This window comes from Danio rerio, chromosome 5 (assembly GCF_049306965.1).
Source record: "Danio rerio strain Tuebingen ecotype United States chromosome 5, GRCz12tu, whole genome shotgun sequence".
NCBI classification, from domain to species: domain Eukaryota; kingdom Metazoa; phylum Chordata; class Actinopteri; order Cypriniformes; family Danionidae; genus Danio; species Danio rerio.
Genome location: NC_133180.1, coordinates 42,755,436 through 42,777,740, shown reverse-complemented (window position 1 = coordinate 42,777,740; position 22,305 = coordinate 42,755,436). Strand labels below are relative to the sequence as shown.

The 22,305-nt window shown below is 34.9% G+C and overlaps 1 protein-coding gene across 25 annotated transcripts in view; it reads left to right on the top strand.

Annotated features, from left to right (window-relative positions):
• Positions 1-22,305, top strand: part of ncor1 (nuclear receptor corepressor 1) — a 114,839-nt gene that overhangs the window by 26,301 nt on the left and 66,233 nt on the right. For all 25 annotated transcript variants that reach the window (XM_073949978.1, XM_073949966.1, XM_073949964.1 and 22 more), the window contains 9 exon segments: positions 355-468; positions 2,827-2,883; positions 2,977-3,029; positions 5,939-6,005; positions 10,353-10,525; positions 13,668-13,758; positions 15,873-16,051; positions 16,845-16,899; positions 17,052-17,153. In XM_073949978.1, the coding sequence (XP_073806079.1) occupies positions 355-468; positions 2,827-2,883; positions 2,977-3,029; positions 5,939-6,005; positions 10,353-10,525; positions 13,668-13,758; positions 15,873-16,051; positions 16,845-16,899; positions 17,052-17,153 (891 nt within the window).

The window sequence follows — 22,305 nt, the reverse complement described above, 5'->3', positions numbered from 1 at the left end:
AAACAAAAGCTTTTTGTCAGGAATGCCCATGCGATCAGTCATCCATCAATGTAGAAAAGTGATGTAAAATTATAATTTTCATAATTCGTAATTTCAAAAAAAATTACATACTAACATCTAGGATAACTCCCGATCATAGGTATATGTGTATATCTCTGGCTCTGCCAAACCAACCAAAGTATTGTACAGAGAAATACATTTTAAAAAGCAAAAATGTAAGCAAAATTAACTCCCCGGATCAAAAAAATACAGGGGAATTTTTTATTATTTCTATTGTTGAAATTTTGTATGTGCCTGTATACTTGTATTAGGCTTCAGGTTTAAGATCTATTTGTCATGTTTGTTGTCTCTTAGCAACAACTGGAGGAGGAGGCAGCAAAGCCGGTAGAGCCAGAAAAGCCAGTGACGCCGCCTCCTGTGGAACACAAACATCGCAGCATCGTCCAGATCATTTATGACGAGAACCGGGTATGAACACATTTTTATGTGATGCTGTTCTGCCACTCTCTCTCTCTCTCTCTCTGTCTCACACACGCACACACACAGAAACCAGATTGTGCTGGTCTTTACAGGACACGTGATTAGGTGTTGTTAGGTATCTATGAAGATTTTTTTTTTTTACTGTTTTAATTTTACAGTGCTCCATTTAGAAATGTTCATATAGATTTACTGATGAATTACTGCTGTAAAATAGAATATTATTACCATCACATTGTTCAAATTAAACAAAACTTTCACTTTGGAAGTGAATGTTTTCAGTCTTTGTTTTGTTTTATTAAATAATGATAAACTCCTCTTTCGATTAAATCTCTTAGTCTGCCAGATTCCATAACATTCTAGGTTATACAGTAAATTACATTTTTATGACTTGATTCTGCAGTTTTGGCCACATTTTCTACAATGTGGAAATCCTTGGGCCCTATGTGGTTAAAGCGTGCTTATATTATTCTCATTGACAAAACACTTTCCTTACAGTCCTTTAAGATCTTTGGAAGATATTGAGCAATACATAATTGAGCTCAATTGTTTTTTTCTAGAGATGTGATTATATAAGAGCTGTGACTGTAATAAAAACAGAACGTTTTTCAGATCAGGAAAAAAAGGAGGAGACAAATGTCTTTTGCTTTCCATTTATACAAAAATATTACTGCAACAACAATTGGTTTTAACAAACAGAACTTAGAACCTGTAATTTTAGTAAAAATTTAGTCAAATCAAGAAAGAACCAGCTGAATAAAAGGAAAATATTCAATACGAACAATGATCTCTGCTACTGTTAACGCTAAATATAGAAATAAAAGATCTTGTACAACATATCATATTTAGTTTAATTAAGGATTCAAAAATACTCTTATAAAACTTTGTTTCATTATATTGTAGGTGTATCATTTTTTATTCAAAACCTATTCAGTGACATAAGTTTATGTTGTTTGTCGCCCCATTAGTTACACACTGTAATTGCTACAACATTCACCAGCTTCAAGTTCCATTAAACAGTGATTTTAATCTTTACCATCAACATCAGTGATTATATCTGAGCTATAAACTGTTGTCCCACTCCCAGTACTCCTGTGTTGTTTAATTGTTTTTAACGAACTGAAAAAGTTTAAAAGCTGAATCTCTCTCGATCAAACTGATTTGAATGCAGCGCATCGATTGATTAATAAGCATTCGAATGTTTAGCATTTATGTTGTTGGGGTTTTAATTGAGATCACAATTTTTTAATGTTTAATTGTGCTGCTTTACACTGAATGCATTTATGTTGGCTAAATAAACAGTGACGGAAAACACTGTGATTTAATAAAAATCTAAAAAAGCATTGGTTGGTCCCACCACAACTTTTTCCGTCATCATAATATTTTACAGGGAAGCCAAAATGCTTTCATACACGTGATTTAAAGGACGGGAAGGCAATCTCTCTGCAATTGTTATAATTGTTGGATTAACCTACAAGTTCAAGAAAGTTATTAATCCACAGGTCACGTGCGATCCAAACTGTGGATTGTGATCCGTACGGATCATGGATCATTTGTGATCCGTTACACCCCTAGTCTCACCACACAAGTGCAACAAAAAGAAAAATGTAGAATTTTATGTGGCTCTACGTTGTGCCAGCATTTTCAGACAAACACAAATTATCTGTGAAATCAGTACTACTGATATTCTGTCTCATAGCAACTGAAGCGTCTTTCAGCCAACAGAAAAAAATGCTGCGCCATAGAAATGCTCACATCTGAGCATCTTCGTCACATCTCCGTTTTTTATAATGCACTGGCATTTTCAGCAGAGTATAAACAATTAAAGCATTACACATTCATAAAAAGACAGCTAGCAGACGTGATGCAAAACTACAGCAACCTGAGACAGGCTGAGACAGGCTCACTACACTTCTAGCATCTATAGAGAAATGGTTACACAGATGGACGTGTATACTTGGTAGATTCTTGCAGCAGATACAAAATCAGATTGTAGATTTGAGTGTAAAGAATTGTGGGATTTGTGTAATGGAGGCGTTTCCCAGACAGTACATTGCAGCTCAGGAAATGGTGATTTTTTTTTTGTTTTTTTTTTTTGGCATGTTTATTTTTACTCCCTTTCACCCCAGAGGAGAATGTTTTCCAAACAAGTGATAAATTGTTGTGTACTCAAACAATTTGTGTTTCTCCTTTTGAAGCCCCACATATTCTGTCTCTATCGAAGCTGGCATTAAACATTTGAGAGCACGGTTTGTTAGTTTAATGCGGTGTGTCAGCAGGCAGACTATCTTAACCACAAGGACATACATCTGTCTCTTTTACCAACATTCTTTCACTGTTGTGTCACAGAAAAAGGCAGAGGAAGCCCATAAGATACTGGAGGGGTTGGGGCCTAAAGTGGAGCTGGTGAGAGCTGTGCGAAATTGTTTTCTGGTGCAATATATTTCAAGTATGTATTCATCTAGTAAATCTGCTGCCATTTCCCCTGTTTCTCCGCAGCCTCTGTACAACCAGCCCTCTGATACTAAAGTCTACCATGACAACATTAAGACGTGAGTATCCGCTCTCTGTAAGCTCACAGTAAATAATGCTGACTGTGACTTTGACCGGACTTATCAGATGTGTGACAGGGATTGCAGGCTACATGATTAGTTCATGTGACTTCAGTTTTCTTTAGGTTTAGCTGTTGTATTTCCAAGACAATCAATAGCAATTTAAAACACAACTCGGTCAAATGTATGGCAGCACTTTACCAAAAGGAGATAAGATGTTCATGAAACATTTATAATCATAACATGCCATGAATATGAAGGACATTTTATGCATGCTTATAACTATTGTCATAGAGTGGAGGAACTACGACGTCACTTTGTAGGCCAATCGGCTGTTAGCATAAAACTGGTTCCCTTGATAAGTTCCCTATAGGATTTTCCCATAATGTTACAAAGTTTGCAAATAATAAGCTCTTTGTTCAAACACAGTTCATTACACTTACACCTTTTGTCCAACCGGATAATCCTCACACGAAAATACAACTTTTAGCACTTTTGAATCTTAAATGCAAACGCAAGAATTGAAAAGCTAGCATTAGGCTATAAACGAGCTACAGTGCCTTTGGGGCGCTCGACTGTGACATCAGTACCACCCTGTTACAGACAACTTATGAAGCTTATTTTTAGAAATATGGTTCATGAGGAAGATGTGCTCTCTGGATTTATAATATAATCTACGCTATATATTATAAACAAAAACAAATACTTAAACACCTCTGTATATAGACCTATGTGCCTTTTGGATTGGTTTTTTATGTGGGAAATACATTTGTTTTGCTTTATGATAGTTGTAAAAGTTAAAAAGCGACTTTGTTTTTATAAATGTGCCTACATAGTATTATCATATTTTCATAAGTGTATCGTGTGTGTGCATAAAACCCACTTACCTTACCCTAGTAATAGATGACAAGAATGAGGCGTAAGGTATCAAATGCCTGCAAGTTCCATCATGGATAGAGAACAACATTCAATGTTCTTTTTTGTTCCGAAGTACAGCAAAAAGCAGCCCATGCTGCCATGCCAAGGTGGAGTGTAAATATTGCAGTTAAGATGGAGTTAAATATGTTCAAATAAAGAAAAAAGTGACAGAAAATTAATTGATCACATTTAAATGACAGATAATATGTATGTTTTTGTTTTTATTTATTTTATTTTTTGGCATAAAAACTGACATCATAGTCCCTCTTCTTTATTAAGTGTCTTTCCTGATAGCTTGATGTTATCAGAACAACATGACCTGTCATAAATCTGTCATAAACCTGTCATGTGGCCGTTGTAATTGTCATGAATTTCATAACAGCATCATTATTTTGTCCTTGAACTCAACTAGTAGTGCAAATTAAATTAACTCAATTTGTGTGATTATTAACACTTTTACTGAGAATTAAATTACAAATTCTGTTGTTTCACTGAAAAAAGCGATCTGAAAAATATTCTTGACAATTATTATGGCATAATGACAATCATGTTACACACTACATTGTGGTTGTCTTTCTGTTTTATGAATGGTGGAAACTATTCTCTAGTCTAGCAGATTAGTTAAAGTCACAGACATTGGATTATTTCTGATATTATCACATGTAGTACTAAACCAATATCAATATTTACATTTCTAAAAGGTTGTCAATATTGATATATAACAGCTTCTAGATAGTTCTTTTATTTTTGCCCTTTGAAATGTGCCAGAGGCAAGTAGATTTGCCATCATGTGTAAAATAAATTGAAACTCCTCTTCCTAAAGCACAAAAATAGAGATTCTTGAAGATTAATAGTTTGGAGTTGAAAGCAAACCTTTTTTTTAGAAATACAAATTTGAATCAGTGTAAAATGTGACCTTTCACTTTTCACCCACCTCATCCCAGTCATTAGATGCTTTCAAAGAGTCAATGGACACTTGATGTTGCATCATGTTTGCTGAGTCATTTACATGGTAAACATTGACTCGCCAACTCATTTTTTGACTGGTTGATTAGTAAACCGGAGTATTCTTGCAGGATTTATTATGGGTACAATAATGGCGTCTCCTGATATCTCTGCAGCAGGCACGCAACAGTCTGTGTGGGTTAAAGGGAAATTGCTGCATGTATGCAGACAGGTCAAGTTCAGTCAGTCTGTCTGTTACTCACACAGACACAATAGAGGAGGAAGAGTGAAGCCCTCTCTTCTCATGAATAACTTACACTACTATTCAAAAGTTTGGGGTCAATATGATCTACACGTTCCTTAAAAAGTAAAGAGTTTTTCAATGCATTTTAGGCATGATATATAGCATTAAATTACTTATTTAAATATTACATATTACCTTTATAAATATTTCATATATAAGATAGATAGAAAGACAGACAGAAAATTATACTAGATAGATAGATAGATAGATAGATAGATAGATAGATAGATAGATAGATAGATAGATAGATAGATAGATAGATAGATAGATAGATAGATAGATAGATAGATAAAGCGATGAGATTAATGCTAAGATACTGTAAAAGAAGAAGTGCAACAGGAAATAGTTGTATAGGTGCAAATGTATGTGCCTGTCGAGATGGAAATGTAACAAAGTATTCACACAAACACTGTCTACACCAGACATGTCAGCTGTCACTCTTCTAGCTGCAGATAGTAGGTGTTCTACTTTAGACTTTACAAAACAGAGTAAAGATGAATTAAAACAAGGCATTAGTTTGCAAGTCATGTTGAATCACACCTCTCGCATCCAACACTTCTGAGACTTCTTGTTTTTTTAAAAGAAGAGAAGGATTCAGCTGTTCTGATGGAGTTGAGAGGACTTATGATCCACCATGTTTGTCTGTGGGCAGGTTATGTAGCAGCACCGAGATCTTGTTCACTGTGCATTGTTCGCTGCTTTTATGAGGGGGGAATGTAAACTCCAGCTTTTATTACTGCAGGAATCAGGTGATGAGGAAGAAGCTGATTCTGTTTTTCAAGAGGAGAAATCATGCACGCAAACAGAGGGTAAGTCTCTCTCTCTCTCTCTCTCTCTCTACCTCTCTCTCTCTCTCTCTCTCTCTCTCTCTACCTCTCTCTCTCTCTCTCTCTCTCTCAGTCTCTCTCCCCCCATATATATATATATATATATATATATATATATATATATATATATGTCTGTGTCTGTGTCTGTGTGTGTGTGTGTGTGTGTGTGTGTGTGTGTGTGTGTATGTATGTATATACATTATAGTAAACACAGTAAGTAGTTGTAGAAAAAAACAATAGTAGTAATAAAAAAATCTCTCATGCTCTCTCTGAAGTTCAACTTGCTTTATTGGCATGCCATTTTTATGTTGCCAAAGCACTTACTTAATTTACTTACATCATCAAATTAATACAATATGGAATGACAGGAAACAAATTTACAAAACATACAAAATCTTCAATAATAATTACAAATATAAGCTCTTTCTTTTGTGCAGTGAATAGTGAATTCATTAGTTTGAGGGTGTAAGTGCTCCTCCATCGGGAGACATGGCTGAAGTTACATAGATTACAGTTTTATAGATTCAAACACTATTTTCATGAAATGGCATCGTCAACTTTGTGATCACATTACTTTGTTCATAGAGAAGTTACAAAGTGAATGAAAATATTTATAGAGAATTGGATGCTAATTTATAACTAAAAAACTCAAATATATAACAGATAATGTGTGTTGTTGGAACAGTCATCTCATTTGCTCAAGTTGATCTCTGTGCTTGATTCAGACATGTAATCAATTCCATGTATCCAGTTTGTTAAATGTTGGTTTATTGGTTTATTATCTAGATGGTTTATTGTCTTTGCCAAAACTTTTGACAAAAGAGGTCAGAGGTTAGTTCATGACTCTTCATAAAAGTTATGATAGCAGTTGCACCTACTGAATGTCAGGTTTTTGATTAATTTAAAGCCCCATATCGGCTGTTGCATAAAATACTTTTATAACAAACCAACAGTTTGTTTGATTACCTGTGTCAAGGCACAGTGTTGTATAATATGTTGCATAATTCAGTGTTTGTCTGGGAAAAACTAAATTTAATCCATGTTAGAATTGCACAACCACAACAAAAATAATCATGTTTTGATAAGATGCAGCAATCTACAAGCTAGTATACCTTAATGAATGTGCATTTCTTACTTTGCTTATAAAAAGCAAGATCTCTTTAAATGAAAAATGCTCATTAATAAATAGCAAATATCAAAATCAGCCAATAGTTGTTTATAAAAAAAAACTCCCAAATTGCATCTTAAGTTATGAACTCTTTGTTGTAATTACACAACAAAGCAAAAGGAGATTTAATGGTCTCACATTATATTAGGTGCCTTTTAACTACTAATTACCTTAAAAAAGATAGTTTTGTACAATATAATTGGATTATTGGATCGGTACTGGTAGTTTTAAGGATGTTTATTATAGTGCAGGTAATGGTCAGCAGGGTAGTTACAGATGTATTTATTTTAATTAATTGCATGCAGATATTGTAATAAATCAATGAATGCCAAATTATAATAGAAACACATCCATCTGCATAAAAAGTGCATTTTATCATAATTCATTTAGATTTTAGTATTTTTATTTGTAGTTTTAGTTTTTAAATTTAACAACTTTATTAATCCCACCAGGGGCAATTAAATCAAGGCAGTAGCATCATGATACAACAAACACATAAAGAGACAAATCACTCACAAAAATATTAAAATCCAGCTTGCTTCATAATAACTTCATAAATAGCACCACAAAACCAATAAGAAAAGAAGGTGAAGTTTTGAAGATGATTTTTGTTTCTAATGGAAAGTGAGGAGAAACGGCATAAAAAGCACAATTTATTAGTAATTTGTAATTTAGTTTATTGTAGTTGATGGGCTAGTTTAAACCGCTTAGCTGGAAAAACTAATTTTACCATTAACCTGATTTTAATTTGTTGTTATTGAGATGCATTGTTCGGTAGATTGTTTGCAGAATGCTTCATATCACTGACTATAAAACATTTGATTTCTTCTGATAGGTAGTAAAGAAATAGTTTGTATTTCATCAGATTTTCTTGTGTTTTTGTTAACTTGTCTTGCCTAGATCTCTTTAGGCTGCTTTCTATGATCATTACCCATGGTTATGAAAATTGTCCATTTGTTTCTGCCTGTCTTTATCTTTTGTGCTTCAGGATTGTTGATAATGGATGTTTTCTTTAAATCCTGTTCCAAAAATAAGCTGCGCACATTTTGATTGCTGTTTTTAAATTGGTTTGTTCTCAGGAAGGTAAAGTTCAGTGCAGTTGCTTGTTAGCAGACTCGGTCGGTCAGAACTGCTGGACCAAGAACAGTCAAAGTGGTGACATGGCCAAATGCCAACAGGAAGGTTAACTGTTCAGAGAGGAGGGAAAACAAATCTTTTTTTGTCCTGGATGTACTGTAGTGTAGACTAAAGTGCACTTGTTTCTTTGAACAACTGTTCTTGTTGAACCTCTTTATCTTTGCTCGCTCCCTCTCCCATTCTTATCTTTCTTGGTCTCTTTCTGTAAGTGGTTTCAGGTTTGTAAGTCACATTGCAGGCCAAGAACATCACAGAGAATAACAGGTTATAGGGAATTAAGAGTCAGGTTAACATGATGAAATTAGCAGGGCATATATTGTTTCCTGCTTCCCACAAGATTTCCAGTCAAAGGGCACCTTTAGGGCCAGGGTATGCAGTTTTGTTTCTCGAAAGAGCAGTGGTGATTGTATAAGAGCAGTTTTTTTTTTTCAGACATGCAAAACAGCTAGTTTTTCTTTAAAACATAAAGTGCAAGTGAATTTTTTTCTTTTGAAAGATAATGCTTTTGATTGCAACAAATAGTTAAAAGCAAAGTTTAGTTAGTTATGTAAATTATTTTTGCACACAATCCATGCATATTTTTTTACAGTATTCATTATGCACATTATTATCATTATTATTTTTACATTTTTACCCTGAGGCATGTAATTAATACCGAACCATATAATTATTATTTTTTTTAAATGGTCATTTTTAGATTGTTTCATATTTCATCATATTTTATTAAAATGGTTATGTTTGTATTACAATGCAAAAAGTGCATAATTTGTAAATGAATGATTTCTGGAATAAAACCTGGAAGTAAAAGTTACTGTGACGGATGTCCACCACACAATTTCTGTTTTCCTAGAACATGCAGTTACTAAGCAGTTATAACAAGAAAATAAAGCATTACATTTTTTTAACTGTCTTTAATTATTTTATGCAATATAACGTTATGGGCCAACCATGGATAAATACATGAATGTATAAACGTGTATGAAACATCACTATTCAGTTCACTAACACCACTGACATTCAGTTCACTTTACTATTATTAGCTCTTCTGTCGTGTTTCCTGACTGATTTGAGATCGCTTTGCTTCTGTTTACCCCCTATCTTGATCCAGCAGCGCAATTTCATCTTCTCTTGATCAGGCTCATTATTATTATAGATTTTTTACTCATGGTTTAAAAAAAAATGAATATATGCTTGACTATCTCTGGCATTTTGAAAATACAAATACTCTTTAGGTAGGCCACTATGCCATTTTTATTTTTCGCTGCTCACTGCGCACGAAACAATAATCACCAACCAATAACAGTGATTGTAAATGTAAGAAAGCTGATTGGTTGAAAGTGACTGCCTTTACATGCACACAATCCACACATCTTTGCTCGCTGTTTTTATTCAGACTCATTCACATTCTCTCACTCTCTTTCTCTCTTTCTTTCTCTCTCTCTCTCTCTCTCTCTCTCTCTCTCTCTCTCTCTCTCTCTCTCTCTCTCTCTCTCTCTCTCTCTCTTTCTGTCTCTCACACACACACACACACACACACACACAAGTGCAGGTATTCACTTCGCAATAGTTATTGCCAGATCAATTCAAATAAATGACGGAACTCAAAAATCTAACATTTACCAGAACGGGTTCCGGCTCTGGCTCAAATAAAGCACTGATTGCAAACCATACTAAGCAAAAATTAGGTGTACATATAATCAGTAAGATTAATTAATAAAAGCCTTCAAAATATTGTTATATAGTTTGATTGCCCCAAAATATTTTAACAGCTAAATAATTGTTTGGTTGATTAGCAATAAATTTCATCCTTCCATAAAAGTGTACTGAATAATAGTAATCAACTGGAGAACTTGTTGTGGTGAGCTTACTTCATTTATTTAGAATATTGGAGTTATTTATATACAATAAGAAACATTGCTTTCTTTTAAGTTTATTTCTTTTTCTTAAGGGACTATAAAAATTGATCCGGTAAATCAGCTGAATGTAAATGAAGAAAAAAAAATGTTTTTTTTTTGTTTCCTCAGGAGCAGAAAATTTGTCAGCGGTATGATGAACTCATGACAGAGTGGGAGAAAAAAGTTGAGCGTATGGAAAACAACCCACGCCGTAAAGCCAAAGAGAGCCGCACACGAGAATACTACGAGAGGCAGTTTCCTGAAATCCGCAAACAGCGCGAGCAACAGGAGCGTTTCCAGAGGTCAGCCAGGCCCCTCAGTTTTCATGATGACCTAGTGAACGCGCTGTCATTCACACACATTCACAAGTATTGCTTTTCCTTGACACAGACAGTGATGTAACATTTAGTGTAAACACTCAAGGCGCTGTGTTGCTGTCCTGGCTCTGCAGATGGCCAATCAGCATTGAGGATTCTGTGGGTGCTAGGGTCAGAAGTCATATAGATACTTATAGATACTGCCTGTCTTGCATAAGACTCTTTGGCAGCTTTCTAATGTTCAATTGTTTACCAAAAAAAGACTAGAGGTGAGAGTCAAATAAATGACTTGATTCTGAGGGAAAAGTTGTTTATCATACTTTAAACAAAAAGTCAGTAAAGTCATGTGGTTCATTATGTCAACAACTGCTTTGACAACTTTAGTTAGTGAGTGAGTCATTTACTTTTCTCAGGGTTGTTGTTTTTTTATTAGTTATAATTTTAATTAATTATTAGTTTAATTTAATTAGTATAATTTTATTAATGGTCGTCATGGTGGCGCAGTGGGTAGCACAATCGCCTCACAGAAAGAAGGTAACTTGTTCAAGCCTTGGCTGGGTCAGTTGACATTTCTGTGCGGAGTTTGCATGTTCTCCTCGTGTTGGGGTGGGTTTCCTCTGGGTGATCCGGTTTCCCACACAAGTCCAAAGACATGCGGTACAGGTAAATTCATTCATTCATTCATTTTCTTGTCGGCGTAGTCCCTTTATTAATCCGGGGTCGCCACAGCGGAATGAACCGCCAACTTATCCAGCAAGTTTTTACGCAGCGGATGCCCTTCCAGCCGCAACCCATCTCTGGGAAACATCCACACACACACTCATACTCATGCACTACGGAGAATTCAGCCTACCCAACTCACCAGCGACCCAGCGACCTTCTTGCTGTGAGGCAAGAGCACTACCTATTGCGCCACTGCCTCGCCCACAGGTGAATTGGGTAAGCTAAATTGTCTGTGTGTATGGATGTTTCCCAGTGATGCGTTGCAGCTGGAAGGGCATAAAAACATATGCTGGATAAGTTGGCAGTTCATTCTTCTTTGGAAAAGAAAATGAATGAATGAATTTTATAAATTTATTAGTTTTATTAGTTATATTTTTTATAAAATAAATCAGATCAAAATGCTAATAACAAACAATAGGATATGAAAGATAATTTAACAATACTCAATTTTCATGTACATTGTTTATTTAAATTAGATTTCAGTTTAAAAATTACATGTATTTTACACCTAGTCAGTTCCTGCATTTTTTCTGATGTTATAGCTATCCAGCTGTGAAAAGGACCAGTGTAAAGGCTGATACTTTTAAACTTCTGTGTCAAGCACATGCATATGCTCTGGCGCAGCCTTCACGCGGTCACATACCCCTCACCATGGCTGACGCCGGTGCTGTCGCGCACCTCTCAAAAAATATAACTACACTTCACAACAACGCGTATTGCAAGCTCTGTGATTGGACAGTGCTGAGAGCCACGGGCCCGGTGGAGCAAGTGTTTACAAGTGTCGAGTCGTGTGGAGGAGCTCCACATGGAAAATTTTGTTTTGTGTTTATCTTATGATTAAAGTTGTTGCACGTCTGATGGTTCCTGCCTCTGAATGGGTGAGTTTTAGCTATTTTTACATTAAGGTAGCATTGAGAATAAAACACTTGCGAAGAAAATCGGCATAGAGTAGCATAACATAATCTACTGCCAGCTAATGTTTCTTGTTATCTAGTTTTCTACAGTGCAAAAGCACACAGAAATATAAATGCACGACTACACGCAAGGCAGGCACTGTAGGTCATGCCGATCACTTGACACAGAAGTATAAACCAGCCTTAAACGCCCTCACCTTAGACAGGTCTAAGTGCATCTAGATGTTAAAATCACATATGTACATTTTACTTCACCCAAAAATAAAAATGCGAGAGCGCACATATTGTGGGGTATATGACCATCAGATATACAAGCGCTAATGTATAAGCAATGGAAGTCCACTGGTGACTGTTTGAGGTGTTTGTTTCATTTGCATTTTTTTCATTTAGTTTTATTTTTGACTCTGAATTTATCAAATTAAATTAATATAAGATGGCAGCATTCACAATAAATACGCAGCACGTTCCTGTAGTCTGTGTCTGTGAAAAGAGAGGACTAATACTAGAAAAATATAGTGTTTCATTTGTTTATACAGGTACACATTTATTTTGGGGGTAGAGAATGTGTTATACACAAATGAATTAAAACCCTCAAGATTGATGTCATGCACTGTATGACAAAAAATAGAAGTTTAATTTAGACTATAATGAAAGTAATAGCAGAGCCTGCCTTGTGCGCTTGTAATGATGTTTTACAGCCTTCATATAAAGCCATTTGAAGACCAAATAAGATATATAGCTTATATTTCTGTAAATAATGATATTAATTAAATAAAAAGGTGTATCTGACACTTTAGGGTGGGATTTGAAGATTAGAATTATATTCATTTAGAGGCGGCACATTCATGTGGGCAAATTTAAATGTAACTGTTTTCAGAAATCAGATGGCTAAATGATCAGAAAAAAAACGTGTGAAGAGACCTGGTGTAGACAGGCCCATAGATTTTAAGCACTGTTATTTTTATGTTAAAAATTATCATTTCAGAACCATTAGTGGAGACAAACATCATTTGGTTATAGTCATTGGTAATAAAACAAATCCGATTTTGAAAAAAAAATCTCAAATTGTAAGCCACATCAGACCTTCTTGTTAGTTCTGGCAATCTGTCTTGTTCCCTAAATGAGTTTTCCCTCTCATAAAGATTGCTGTACTCCATACTGTAGTTCCGCTCATTCAGATCAAACTGTCCAACTTCTGTGAGCACGGTTTGCCTGCCTTGATTGTTTAGACAAGTCAGAGTATGTCGCTATTGTTGCTGGAACAGTCTCTAAACCAAAATCTTCAGTGCTCCAGAGCTCATGAATAGACCGAGAGGAATCTTGCCAATAGCTGTAACCACTGCTTCAAAGGCTTTCTGTGGGAGAAGAAACAGGGTGGGACTCTGGTCTGCGAGCTTGCTTGGGAAATCGCTGTTACATGGTATGGAGACAACAAAGCCAGGAACAGAGACACTCTTTCTCTAACCATGCTTCATCCTTTCTGTATTTAGAGTTGGCCAGAGGGGGACAGGCCTGTCTGCCACCATCGCAAGAAGTGAACATGAGATTTCTGAGATCATTGACGGCCTCTCGGAGCAGGAGGTAAACCACCGTTTTAATATCTGATAAATAACCTGAATTTAAAGAAAAAAAGATGTGCCTGAGTTTGCCTCCTGTACACTGCGTGTGTTATCCAGACATTTGGAGCTTCACCCAGAAGCGGCACCTTCTAACACGCATCAGCCTTCATTATTTCCTATGAGTGCTGAAATGCAGAAGATAGATACAAGACTTATGTATGACATGGTGTTTTCCTGGACAGAGTGTAAATTTAAACCAGGAGTATGCCTTAATCTGGAATGGTAAATCATGACTTTAAAATGACTTTCTGAAAGCCAAATTTAGTACAGATTACTAACACATAAACAATGGAGTCATGAAAAACAAAAATGTATTTGATTTATTTAAAACCACCTGTACAAGCCAGAACTAGTTGGATTAAGGTTGCCACATGGAAAAACATGGAATGAACTTTAGAAAAGTTCAATTCATGTGCAACTGAGAAGCTAACATCAACGACAGCTGAAAAGAGTGCAGTCAAGAACGTAAAGTCTTTTATAGCAAGAAGTTTCAAGGTATCCTGTTACTGGTTAAGATAAACTGCACAATTAGGATTTAGAATTTTAAAACATATAAAAGTGCAAGGTAAACTGCAGCTCTTTCAGTAATTTAATATTAGCTGAAAAACTTTACAATGGGTTGATCACAGCAGCTTGACATATTCAAAAGACTTAGAGTTCACCCAAAACCTAAAATTCTTTCATGATTTACTTGTTCCAAACCCTTTTTTTTTTTTTTTTTTTTTCAACAAAAGAAGACATAAAGAAAATACCTGTAATCAATTATATTCATAGTATGCAAAAGCACTGCTGTATTAGGGTGTTCTTTGTTTGTCTGAGGTAATTTGTCTACCAAAATCCGTACATTCCATACAAAGCATGAAGGTTATCAGTTCTTGCTCTCTTGTGAACGTGTGGTGGTCAGCGGAGCTGCGTACAAACGGCTGCGCAGTTGTTTAAATCTGCATTTGCTGACAGACAGATTGGGCTACTTATCAGAATTATGAGAGATGTCGGCCCGACTCTATTTAATTGGATGAACATTTTAATCATTACTATTAGACTGTGAAGAGACTTTCAACCAGCACAAAAAATGCTTCTGAAGACAGTCACCTACTACACCTTTTAGAGCTGTCAAAAGTTCTTTAGAGACTGGACATAGACTGCATTTCACAGCAATATTTTTGTTTTTACGCTCAAAATTTATGTAATGTCTGTATTTCCATTTGAAGAAGCAACCACTTTTGTGAGCAGCCATTTTAGCTTGCATCTCCAGCAATTTAAATGCTTTATGGGTATTAACTGACGTTGCAGTGTCATTTTTTTTTTCTTTTAAAATCTATATTTGTAATGCAAGTAACACAATTACATTGCCTTTAGGAACCGTAATCAAATTACACAGATTTAAAATGTAATTTGTTACATTACTGCCTTCCCTAAAAATGTAATTAGAATACAGTAACACATTACTGTTAAACTGGTTACGCCTAACTATCAGCTTATTTAATTCTGGACCAGGCGGTAGACCTAAGACTATTCAAAACTATGACAAAGAAATCAGGTTTCTGTTAATCTGGTCTAAAGGGTTGTTTTAGTCTAGGATTAGGCTTAATCTGTCTGAAAAACCACCTTAATATCTGGTTTACATTTGCAGTTTAGACAGCAGACAGAGACCAACAAGAGTTCTAGTTTAATGTACTGGCTTCTATGAAAGAGAACAGTTCAAACAGTTGGTGCTGCTCCGCTGTGTGGAAAAACGGTGATCACGCAGTTCTCTTTTCAATAGCTTTCATTCTGCTTTTGTACAATCGCTTTCAATAAAAAGTCTGCTAAGTGCATAAAATATCAATTGTGTTAGACCTTTAATTGTTGCACATTTAGATGGTTAACCTTGGTGAATTTTATGAATAAATGGCATTTTATTTTCCTGGAGGGCAGAAGTTGTTTTTTGGATAATCGAATTGGAGCTTTTGATTATTGGCCAGTCATGTCAAACGGTCAGTGAATGTACTGTGGGATGTGCGTGTGCTCTCTGAGAATGAGACTGGAGTGCTCTACAGATATGCTGGATCTCAACACCTTTTTTGTCTTCCTCAGAACAATGAGAAGCAGATGAGGCAGTTGTCCGTCATTCCTCCCATGATGTACGATTCAGAGCAGCGGAGAGTGAAGTTTATTAATATGAACGGTCTGATGGATGACCCCATGAAGGTCTACAAGTCCCGCCAGTTCATGAATGTCTGGACCGAACACGAGAAGGAGATCTTTAGGGAGAAGTGAGTAAATGCAGCTCATGTTGCTCAGTTTCTGTACAATATTGGAAAAAAATTACATTGCCATATTTTCTTTTTTTGCAATATTTAGCAGAATTTCACCAGATAAATAGCTTCATTTGGAAACAATCAATATTTTTTTTTTTATTGCGATCGATTTGTTGTGAATTATATCTGTGTATACGTAATAAATCAATAATAAATAAACAAAAAAAAACATAATAAATCAATTACAATAATTGTTGAAAACAGTAGAGCAAAGATACATATGAAATAAACAATGCTTTTTTGTCATCTGAGAGTCGTGCAGTATTCAATTAATTTATCGTTCCTAAAGTTACAAACATAATTTCTTGTGTCTGAATGCTTTAAACTGGCTTGAAATGTTCACGGTCACATGCCTTAAAAACACACAGAAATTATAAACTTTTGAGTAATTTTATTTATAAAAGGAAGAACTTGTGCTTAATTAAATTGACATTTACATGCTCTGAGCACCTTTTTCCACTTAGTTCAAATGAAATAAGACTGATGTTATCTAATCTAGTAATTCTTTTTTGCCTATACTGTAAATGCATTTCCAGATGAGCTTCTTTTTTGACTTCTGATGGAGTATATAAACTTTGCAATTACTCTAATACACTAATAACATTTTTCTCAACTGTGCTCCTGGTCGAATATAATCCCGACATTTTTTTGCGGATGCACACATTGTGATATCAATGCCAAAACAATATATTGTGCAGCCCTAATGGGAATGTTCTGCTTTTTCTCACCTTTGTTCTCTGTGATTTAGGTTTGTGCAGCATCCCAAGAACTTCGGGCTAATCGCCTCTTTTCTGGAGAGGAAGGTGAGTTTTCTGTTTTGTGACATTGAGTATGATGGACTGCTGGATGGTCAGTGAATGATTGAAACAGCTTTTTTGTTGAATTTTATTTTCAAATCCAAGCCCAAGTGATGCATCTCTATTTATATTTACCTGTACTTTCTCTTGTTCTACAGTGTGTGTCTGATTGTGTGCTGTACTACTATTTGACTAAGAAGAGTCAAAACTATAAAACGCTTGTCAGACGAAATTTTGGAAACCGAAGGCGACGGAATCAGGTACTGAAAAAAAAAAAGTTTTTTCTTCTCTTGGGTGCTTTTCACTATGAATGTGTATGTTGATGAATGTCGTGCTTCCCACAGGTTTGATATTGTGGTACTTGTGGTAGTGGTAGATTGAAACACACCGCATAAAAAGTATATTGTATTTATTATGACACTGTTATACACTGTTGAATGCCTAAGCATTTATATATGCATACATAATAATAGAATGTAATATATTAACATCATCAAATTAATAACATAATCAGCAAAAGAGAAATAAACGACAGAAGAATAATAAAAACAGACAATCTCTCTAAAAAATTAATAATTACAAGATTAAAACTTTTATAGATTATTTAAACAAGGCAAATGCGTTAATTAACCTAATGGTGTACATATGTTTACCAGCCAGTTTAGACCAGTCATTTCATCCTCTCCGAGTATATAGTAAAGTTTTAGAATAAAGAATCTCTTATTTACTTTTTCTAGTTCTCGTGGCTGTGTGCGCTGTCATCTGTGAAACCAGGCGGAAAGTAGTTTTTAATAAAAGGCAATGCAAAAACGCAGCTGTTTAGAAAGCGAAAACGAAAGCAAAAATTGACTCCCGGACATTTAAGGAGATTTAGAAACACTGGTCAGATGAAGTCTCAAAATAGCACATCTCTGTGGGTTTGCAAAGCACGTGAGACTGTCTGTAGGAGTGTTGACTGGTCTCGCGCACACAGAACAAAACAGGTAAACGAGAGAAGGTTTTCTACTACCTAATCAATCCTGGATGTTTGGTTACATTAGGCGGATACTAAAAAAGTGTAACAGGATGTTAATAATAGCAGTTAATATACCTGGGCGGCCTCCCAAGTAAAGTCAATAAAGTCACTGCGACGTGTTAAATTGAATGTGATTTGATGTCACGCAAAGTTTTTCATCTCATGAATTTGACTGGTAACAGATGTTGAATTCTTTGCATTACAATTTTAGTTTTTTAGTTATCCATTAGGATTTTGCAAAACATTTTTGGTTGTTTTTTCTGTTTTTGATCAAATAAATGCACCAAGACTAAAACAAAACAACTGTATTGCAGTCACCAATTATTCACTAAACGTTAAATAGACAAAATGACATAGCTAAATACAAATGTCAACAATAATAACAAACATTCATTTCGACCTGACTTGGGACCTTTTGTTTTTGTATGTGCAATATTGCAATCTTTCATGGTTGAATTGCCTTCATGTGGTTTGGTGACAAACTAGCAGAAGAACTCTTTTTAGATACATTTTAGTGCTCAAGAAGCCCTCTGGTGTTCAGTATGCAGTATTTCAATAGGTGTATGTCAGGCGTAATGTTTTTATAAGTAGGGGTGTGTTTATATCATGCCTGATGTGAAGTTGTTGGGTTTTTTTTAACAAGAGGGTGTGTTTTGTGGTTGTTTTTGTACACTGTTGACTGTGCTTTAAGACCCAGGCTGTGCACGCAGGTTATCAGGCAAAAATGCATCTGTGCTTTGAGAGTCTCTTATACTCTCTCTGATTTATGGTGGTCTGAACAGCTTTCCAGGAATCTGTTTTATCTGTTTGGCACAGCCTAGAGGCTCCATGCTGCTGTCAGGGACCACAGAGGGATAGGAGAAGAACATGAGAGTTTCAGACTCCAACTTTAAAGCTGTTTTAGTGCAGTTAGCTTCAGAGTCTCGCTTCCACATTCATGCATGCTTTAAACACTGGTTTTGCTTCTCTGATTCTGACAGGGACAGATTATATCATGTAAACATTGTAATGTTGCATCAAAATTTGCATTAGCAAAAGCATGTTATTTCTGTTTGATTACCGCGGATTATTTAAAGCACTATTTTATTCGAATGTTGTCTAGACAGTGCAGAGTATTAGATAAAGTTAACCAATCTATTTAGGCATTGCTTTAAGCTACTGTTGCAAGTAAAAGTAACAGCTTTTAAAATCTTGCCAACGGTTAATGTATTCATTTAAATCCGATAAAGGCTAATGTAATTAGAGAAATGGTGTTGCCAATGGTCACGATGCTTTCAAAGGAGACTTTGACCTTCAGACTGTATGCCTCATTCAAAATGTTTGTTTTCTTGACGAGGGGATTTGTCCTGTTTTTATGGGGCGAAAATCACATATTAATGGATAATCATTTTACAGCAGATGAAGTTGGATATTATAAACTATTTTGAGAGGTGTAAAGAAAAACAATGGTCCTAACGTGTTTACTGTTTTACATTTTAAATTTTTATAGCTTCAGAGAATCCAAAAGGAGCCACATATTAATAAATAATGTTATGACAGCTTTTTACAATAAGTTATGATTGAATTACCTCTTGTTACAGTTATGTAATAGTTTTGATAACAAGCAGGGCCAATAAACCAATGGCATGACCACATTGAAATGGTCTATACTAGTGTTTTGGTCTTGTGTGTTTCATAACCAGCAGATATTCTAAAAATAATAATAATAATAATAATAGATGTGTGGTGATTCAACAACTACTGGAGATGGATAATGAATTCAGGGTCATGGTAATAATCTAGATGCATGCTGATAAATCATTAATATAAATTATATTATTCTTTGAACTTGAATTTAGGTTATTAACAAGATGGCCTTGACAAAACACCCATTGCAAAAAATGTTGATGGTCAGTACATCAAGTAAAAAATCTGACAAATTTCCTCACGCTTCTCTTCTGTGCAACACAGAAGATACTTTGGGATTTATATTTGTGTTTTCTTCCATACAATGGGAATAATTTTTATAAGAAATAATTAGCCTTATGAACAAGAATTTTTAGCCAACTGAAAAACTTAAGGTGATAGATTGGTGTTTCTATATTTTCAATTTCATTAAGTATTTTTTGAACTGCAAAGACAGTTTAATCTAATCAAAATACTGTCAGTTAAATAGACCTACGCATTCATTCAGTTGTTCTAACGGAAAACAAGATGAAGACGTTTAAATGGATTCGCTGTGAGTAGTTGCAGCTAAGCACTCAAAGCCCATAGAGAATACTGTGGTAAAATAAGTGTTCATATTTTAAAGACATGGTGTTGCACAATTCAATTTAATGCAATGCTTTTTGACCCACTTTAAATAGTCTCAATAAGGCAGTAAAGATCATTGATTTGGAAGAAATCAGATCTTATATACTGTGAGTTTATTATGGAAGCTCTCTCTACTGTTACCAACATTTGCCTTTAAAATATCTTTACGTTCTATAGAAGAAAGTCAGTCATACTGGTACAGTTAGTGATTGATAACAGAATGGGTGAACTATTGATTTTATTTTATTGAAACAGGTGAGTGTTTATGGAAAAAAAAAGTTTTGTATTTTAATTTGGTTAATAAAGCCGCATGATTCTGCATGAATGTAAATAAAATGTGGATTAAGACTCATTTCTGCAAGTCATCTAAAGGTCACGATTCTTCTATAGTTCTAAACTGGCCAAAAAATAATGTATTGTACAACTAAATAATAATTATGTAACCATTGTTAGAAACTCTGATGAATGCTTCAATGGCTCACTCATAAAGATTTTGGTTGTTTCATTACTGGATGAATCAGCATATTTGAACAAATCCCCTGAACTAATGATTCACTGACAGAATATTAATACAGTCTTCATCTAAATCATCAAAGTAATTTCTGATATTTGATTGCTTCCATAGACCACATGCAGCTTTTAAACGTTTATTATAGGGCTGCTCGATTTTGGAAAAAATCATAATCACAATTATATTGGTCATAATTGTAATCACGATTATTCAAAATGATTACTGTTGAAGTCAAAATTATCAGCGCTTCTGAGAATTGTTTTTTTAAATAAATATTTCCCTAATGATGTTTAACAGTATTTCCTATATTTTTTTCTTCTGGAGAAAGTCTTACTTGTTTTATTTTGACTAGAATAAAAGCAGGTTTAAATATTTTGAAACCTATTTTAGGGTCAATATTATTAGCCCCTTTAGGCAATATATATTTTTGATTGTCTGCAGAAGAAACTACTGTTACTGTACTGCCTTTGAATGCTTGTATTTTGAAAAATGTTTAGTCAAATGTTATGTGCTGTCATCATAGCAAAGGTAAAAGAAATCAGTTATTAGAAATTAGTTATTAAAACTGTTTAGAAATGTGTTGAAAAAAAACTTCTTTCCATTAAACAGAAATGGGGGAAAAGGGTTGCTGATATTCATAAGAGCTAATTATTCTGACTTGAATTGTATACCGTTATTTTCCTCCCTGCAAAAGAAAGAAAAATAAATACAATAGAATAAAAATATGAAACAATGTGCTTTAAGCATCTTCACTGTAAGAAAAACAGTTTAGCTACAAAAGTCCTTTAGTCAAGAGCAACGAGGGATTTTGTGTGTGTGTGTGTGTGTGTGTGTGTGTGTGTGTGTGTGTGTGTGTGTGTGTGTGTGTGTGTGTGTGTGTGTGTGTGTGTGTGTGTGTGTGTGTGTGTGTGTGTGTGTGTGTGTGTGTGTGTGTGTGTGTGTGTGTGTGTGTGTGTGTGTGTGTGTGTGTGTGTGTGTGTGTGTGTGTGTGTGTGTGTGTGTGTGTGTGTGTGTGTGTATGCATTTAATGCCTTTATATATGCATTTAATGCTCAGCTGCATATCTTATCACATACTTCTGTCAAATTTTTTATTTCATTATTTTATGTATGACTTGAGCATCTGATTTTACCATAACTTTTTGTTCTCTGTCTCGCTCGTGGTTCATAAACCGCATGATGTTGACCTTATTAGGCTTCTAATAATCTTATTACATGTAGTATTGCAGTAATTTGCATGGCTATTTTATAGTTTATATAGCTATAAACTAAACGCCTCAGATTGGTGTGGAGTATCATTGTGCAAAAATCAAGTTTCTCTGTGCTTCACTCCCGTGCACATTCCATGACGAGTCTTTCACCCCACAAACACTCTGCCTGTGTCTGTTTGGCTGCGAACTAAGATATGCAGACAAAATTGCGGGTGCGAACTTAGAATTGTTCTCTTTAAGCTACATTATGACTTAAAATTAAAAATTCTTTTTAGAATCTATTCGATTTGAATTCTGTGTGTGTTCGTTTGTTCAGGCTTAAATATCATGAATTAATTTGTGAGTTAATTCTTTAGTTTAATAGTTTTAGTAGGACTAATCCAG